The sequence below is a fragment of the Tachysurus fulvidraco genome, chromosome 23 (assembly GCF_022655615.1).
Source record: "Tachysurus fulvidraco isolate hzauxx_2018 chromosome 23, HZAU_PFXX_2.0, whole genome shotgun sequence".
Taxonomy (NCBI): domain Eukaryota; kingdom Metazoa; phylum Chordata; class Actinopteri; order Siluriformes; family Bagridae; genus Tachysurus; species Tachysurus fulvidraco.
In genome coordinates, this window is record NC_062540.1 from 3,242,586 (window position 1) to 3,249,298 (window position 6,713).

The 6,713-nt window shown below is 37.7% G+C and overlaps 1 protein-coding gene across 4 annotated transcripts in view; it reads right to left on the reverse strand.

Annotated features, from left to right (window-relative positions):
- Window positions 1-2,233: 2,233 nt before the first annotated feature.
- calcrl2 (calcitonin receptor-like 2) overlaps window positions 2,234-6,713 on the reverse strand; it is a 22,338-nt gene continuing 17,858 nt past the window's right edge. For all 4 annotated transcript variants that reach the window (XM_047807140.1, XM_047807143.1, XM_047807142.1 and 1 more), the window contains exons 7-13: window positions 6,560-6,686; window positions 6,208-6,361; window positions 5,392-5,452; window positions 5,233-5,296; window positions 4,857-5,075; window positions 4,161-4,202; window positions 2,234-3,911 (exon numbers count right to left, since the gene is read on the reverse strand). In XM_047807140.1, coding sequence (XP_047663096.1) covers window positions 3,639-3,911; window positions 4,161-4,202; window positions 4,857-5,075; window positions 5,233-5,296; window positions 5,392-5,452; window positions 6,208-6,361; window positions 6,560-6,686 — 940 coding nt within the window. In that variant the 3' untranslated portion in view covers window positions 2,234-3,638. The remainder of the gene's footprint in view (window positions 3,912-4,160; window positions 4,203-4,856; window positions 5,076-5,232; window positions 5,297-5,391; window positions 5,453-6,207; window positions 6,362-6,559; window positions 6,687-6,713) is intronic.

Here is a 6,713-nt window from a genome sequence, read left to right on the forward strand (position 1 = left end):
GTCTGCTAAATGCTGTGAATGTACTATATTTGGGCATCCACATTTTTTCGACCAGTGCTTTATTAAAATAAAAGTAGTTTTAGAAGGACTGGAGTGTCACATGATTGACGTTGTTGACGGACATATAGAAATGGTCCGTTCAGTGCATTTTTATCGCTATAGAGTGCTGTCGGGGTTAAAATGATTACTCATACAGAAGAAGCAGAACCTTTGTGCTTTTTAAGAGCTTCAAGGCTTCTGGTTTGAATGACAAGCTTTTTCCTGTCCTTGATGACTCTCTGTCCTTGTGGCTTTGTATGTGTGACACAATACACACATTTCTCTCTATATGAATCAGTCATCCACTAAGCACACATTTAATGCACATTGGAACATTTAGGGAAAAGTGAGCAGCTTTGTCCTGAGGCTAAAATGTGAATCATTGCTTAGGGAGAAAAAACTTACATTCCTCCATTCATTTTCAAATCCCAGGGGATTTGGGAAGTTAGGGGTCACCCTGGACGTGGTGCCAACCCAAGCGCAATCTCACACACACATTTACATACTACATAAAATTTAGAGAGGCCAATCACTCAACACCACATGTCTTTGGACTGGGGGAGGAAAGGGGAAAACCCAGAGGAAACCCCCAAAGTATGTGAAGAGCATGCAAACTACACACACCGAGCAGAAATGCTATCAACCTCACAACCCCAGAGATGTGTGTGAATGGGTGTATGTGTGGTACCTCGTCCCTGAGTCCCCTGGGATAGACTCTAGGCTCCCTTGTGTAGGATAAATGACACAGAAAATGGAAATTATTTCAAATTATTCAATTCTTCTTTTCTGTACCATTTTGTCAGACTTGCTCCTCAGTAAGTTATAGGCTTTTCTTGGAAAATAACCGGACACGACCTCCTCCATTGTGAAGTGTGAATTGTGCTCCATATCAGCATGGGCACTGTGCTGTGGAACAGTTTAGACAAAACAGGGAAGGAATTAACGTGTGACATCATAGTTTTCATGCCAAGGCAACAATCAGTGCCACTAATTTCCCACCCACCGTGTCGGCCAGAGCACCTCTGTAGGTCCGTTTTGCTTCCTGATCCGGAAGATGTAAATGCGGTTTGTACGGTGTGAAAATATATTGCTGTTAATATAATTATTGTAATGAATCACTCTCTTTCCTTGACGCGTTATTGAGCGATTATAAGCCTGACTGAAGTAAACAAGCATTGTAATTGTGTTGAGAGTACGATCTGATCTACCTCTATACCTAACATACACCTCTATACCTAACATCTGCAGAACAAACCCTATTCTTACGTTGTTTACAAGTACTCATCTATATTTGAATTTGCACATCTATACTTCAATTTGCACATTTATATTTCAATTTGCACATTCTTTTTTTCCACTGTACAAACAACTGTCTATTATATATGTGTTCATTTCTTATCATTGCCATTCTGTTTACACTGTGGAGCTCCCGTACTAGAAAAAAAAATCCTCGTATGTGAAAACATACTTTGCAATAAAGACCTTTCTGATTCTTTCCGATGCTGATCATGTGCTATACCGAATCATACACACTAAATGTGCACCTATAAAACCTGATGAAAGCGTGTTTTGTGTTAACGTTCTGCGCCAGCGATGTAAATTACAGGGGTGTATATGGACCTGCAAATATATAGATCTGTATTCGGTTTTAACGAGTTGGGTTTTCTTTCTCTTGTCCCTTTTGTACTATTTGTACTATGTAGTTCTTTTTTTTTTTTAAATGCCAGATTTTATTGGAAAAGTCAGGAACAATTGTGAGACATAATCGAGCTTCAAGAGAACATATTTCTGTTCTTGTCTTTAATAAAAGAATATCTTGCAAAATCTTTCATAAAAGGGATTTACGGATTAATAATTAAAAATTAAAATAAGATACACATAAAAATATTTATTAATAATATAATTCGATACATTAATTAAAACAATTCTTTTTTTCTTCTTCTTAAAATTGATACCATTTATACTTGCATCACTGTATTATGGAGTGCTCCATAAAAAAACAAACAAACAAAAAAACAACAACATTAAAGGCAAGATTATTATTATTACCCAATAAAACATGAAAACCTTTTCTGTCTGTGTCTCATCTCTCTCTCCTCTATAAAATTCGATTCAATGTCACGCTTTCAAGGTCTTCAGTTGAATAACTCACTTCAAAATAAGTGTAAAAAGTGAGTCTCTCGGTAAAGGAAAGTCCAGTGCAATAATGTTTATTGTGCTCTTTATAACAACAGCGTCCATTACACATAGTAATGACATTGATTCACACATTCGAAGTTTTAGTGGAATGTTTTTAGTCAATAAATCTGACCACAAGATAGATACGAGCAAATAACACACGCGTCTTTCCACAAACTCATTTTAAGTCCTAGAGAAGGAGGAAACAAAGCCTTTGCTAAGAATGAGAGAATTCAGTGGGTGAAAAACACAAAGAACACGTATTTACAAGTGTTTATACACATATTTAAAAAATAATTACATATTTCAAATGTTCTCAGTGCTCGAACAAACAATCCGACTTCCGTTATTTGTCTTCTCTCTCTCTCTGTGTGTGTGTGTGTGTGTGTGTGTGTGTGTGTGTGTGTGTGTGTGTGTGTGTGTGTGTGTGTGTGTGTGTGTGTGTGTGTGTGTGTGTGTGTGTGGATCCTACAGGGAAAAAATCATGGACAAATCAGTTTAGTGACAGCTTACGAGTTTGACGCAACATACTGTTTTTTTCCTTTTATAAACTATTTGTACAGGAACGAAAGATGCATAAAGCACGTGTGTGCTGGTTGAAATGAGATAAAATATCTACTACTCATAATCCAAACCAGTCATAGAAAATTCCCAGCCATTCATTTAGATCTCTCCGCATGACCCCAAGCGATCAATCTGTAAGGTGGACAAATTGTAAATTCGTTGTTTGGCACAAATAAAAGCCCCAAATATCCTGGTAAGTCCTACATTTTGGTTGCAAGATAACTAGCGAAAAAGTGGTGGCTAACAGATAGTGGGCTAGCTAAGTCCTCAAGTGCATTAATATAAATGTTATTCTTTTTCTAATGCAGCTCATCATCGTCACAAAAAGACAGCTGGCCAAGTTTTCTGGCTATCAGATACAGAGTTTTGTCCTTAAATCACAGAAAAATCATGCTTGATGTTAGCTAGTATCTATGGATAGGTTTAAACGTGAGGTCGAATATTGTGTATATTGTGCTAGCATTAGCCAATTAGCGCACTTTCTGAATATAAATATAAAACCAATTCTCAGCTAAAGCAGCGTCAAACTAAATTTGTTCACCTTGTCGAATTGATTGCTTCTCTTTATCTCTAGTTGTCCGTGGGGCATCTTTGACATTCAAACTCGTGATCTCAGAATAAAAGATCAAAATCTTAAACTCTAACTTTCAGTTAGACATCTCCTTTATTACAGTGTTGTGAGATAGATGAACGGAGGACGCCATTTAAAAATAAAACGGAGAGTTGGACCAATTAGTATTGTAAAGCTAGTTTAACTAACTGCCTTTTTTTTTAATCACTGTTCACATTCGAGGTGACCTGCTTCTTTAAACGAGCTTAGTACTGAATATTTAAAAAAGTCTCTTTCCATTTTATTGTCAGATCGTTGATAACTCTAGGACTTTGAATTTGTGATCTTCCTCGCTGAAGCTGCGCTTGCCGTTGCTCTGGCCGTTGATGACGACCATGGCAGTGTGAGTTTTGTCCTCGTCCAGCTGAGGTGGCATGTGTTCCAGACTCAGGGCCCCTCGGCTGGTCTCGACGATGGAGGAGTTGGTGTGGTAGTTGTGGGAGTGAGAGTCGGTCGTCACCAGGCGCTGCTTGAATTGGACCCGGTACTGGGCAAGCTTACGCCTTATAGCTGAGTGCACCTGGGGGGGGGGACATATTATAGAAAATTTCTCTTGATAACAGACACTGTTAGGATCAACTCTCACTTTAGGATCAACTCTATATGTGACATGCTGCAATATATGCCAATTTTTGGATAAAACAATCCAACCTTTTAAGGTTACAGCTAGATTTCACAGATTCTACAGATTTTCCTGCAGTTGTAGTGTAAAAGCCTGCCCTTTTTATTATGAGCTCAGAAATGAGATGAATGTCAGTTTGTACTGTACCTCCCCATTTCCAAAACATAAGATGATGGCAACAAGGAGGCCCTATAGAAAGAGAAACAGAGGATCATCGGTCAGGATTAAGCAGCTGTTTGAAGATTTATTATATTTATGATGGTGTTTAAGATCCACATTCAGTAATCCTATTTCTAAAAAGTGCAAGTGATTCACAGCCTGAAATATTAACACTGGTTCTACACCAGGCTCTTTGCAACACTGCCACAGAAAAGCCACAGGCACAGGATTGAAAAATTGGTTTAGGATACATTACGTGAGGGAAAATGAGCTCTGACACAAAAGATTAACTGAGCTTTAGGAATTATGCTTCTGACTTTTCAGTATTTATATATATATATATATATATATATATATATATATATATATATATATATATATATATATATATATGCATCTTACCAAATTATAGCCGAATTATCTGTAAATATTATAAAGCTAACCCATGTTTTTAATGAAATGGCTTCATAGGGTCTCTAAGGGCATAATGCAATGAGTGATTTCTTCCATAAGCCAAACCATTTTCAAAAGATTAGGTTTAATTTCAGCCATATGCCTAAGGGATCGTTTTACATCATCAAAACAACGTGACTACGCCCCGAAACATGGCAAGGAATTAAAAAAGGTTTTGGTACCGCTCTTCTAACAAATATCTGCAACGATGGTTTATGGATCAGCACACACCTGAAAATGCATGAAGATGTTCATGAAGAACTCGTACACGGCTAAGGGCAGTCTGCCCTCGGGCTGCAGGGGCACCAGGATGAAGTGAGCTCCCATCAGGGGCACCAGGATAAGGGTGGCGCGTACGGCCTTCATGTAGGCATTGGACTCGGTCTTGTGGGTCACTCTCAGCTTTGTGATCAGAACACGCACTATGTTCAACAGGAAGAAGAGGTTCACCTGGACGGAGACAACATTCAGGAGGAACAGTACACAATTTGTATACAAATGCATTTCTAAAACAAAAAAAAATAATTTTATTATATTTTGGTAACAGTTAACACGCAGGTAGATATGACGACTACAGACGTGTGAGCGGACAGCAGTGAGCACTCACCACCAGGGCCACATGGATTGGGCCATGGACGATGTAGAGCAGGTTAGAGTTGCTTATCCAGCAACTGGGAAAAATCACAAAGGAACGGCATCAACACAAGTGTTTAACAAGCACAAGAATATCTAAAGTCCTGTACAAAAACAAGCTAAATTTATTTACTTGTCGTCATAGAAGTACAGACGAGCCACAGCGTGAATGACAGCTGGAATAACTGGGAATCCTTTAAAGAGAAAAATAAAAAAAATTGATCAGATAAATACCTTGTAAAATAAAATATACTTTAAAAGGGACGTGACCAAGTATTTCAGAATGATATAACTTGCCATTAGATTAAGACATAAAACCTCAAATTTAATGTCTCACCTCCCCAGAATGAACCATTACATTGTTGACTGAAACTGAGCAAATGATTCATTTTGAAATCCTAATGAATCAGTAGGAATCAAATAAAACAGACTTTTAAACTGAATGAGATTCAAATGAATCAAAATAATGTGAATCAATCTTGATGTTTTATCTCCCTGTATGAATAGTTACATAGCAATTAAAACTGAATCATTACACACTTATAATGAATCCAAATTCAGGAAGTAAATTAGACTGAAATCAGACTGAAGCGAAACAGATATGGTGTCTCACACCTCTTTAGACTCATTATTTACACTGTACTTATAACGGAACTGGAGCGTCACTATGAAATCATTAAAAACTCATAATGAATCAAACGCAAGTGAATCAAATCTGGTGATTCACCTCATCAGTCTGATTTGAAGTGAACTGGAGAATCATTAAGAACTCACAATGAATCACTCTCATTCAATAGCATTAATGATAAATGTGACTCAGACAAAATGAATCAGATTAAATTGTAACCAAACCTGACTTCTCACCTCCACACACTTATTAACTACATAGAAATTAAAACTGTTTGTATCAAATAGCATTAAAGTGAATCAAATGGATTTGACTCCTCACCCCAGCCCAGCAGGTAGTACCAACCCAGCTGTTGTTCTCCAACAAACACAGCCACAATGATGAGTGTGTGCAGGTAGATCCCCTCACACAGCATCCAGAAATATGTCGAGCACGATGCGTAATGAATCAAACTGGATAAAATCTTACAGCCAATCTGATTACGGAAACACAAATTACACACAAAAAAATAAATAAATAAACGAAAATAACATGTTCTGGGGATGGCTACAAGTTGTAGCTTCAAGAAGACAAAATAAACTTTTCTGATGTCAAGATCTACCCAGGGATAGCATTAAAAGTTATATCTGTCATGCGGGTTTAGTAATAACTACACAAACTGAGACACACTCACCTGGTTAGTGGCAGCCAGTTGCTCATCATGGACGATCATGGTTAATGAGATGACCATGAGAATGGAGTTAAAGATGAAGGACAGAAACATGTTCTTATGGAGAGAGATCCTCTGACAGCTTAGACACCTGTACAGACATCACATACAACATACA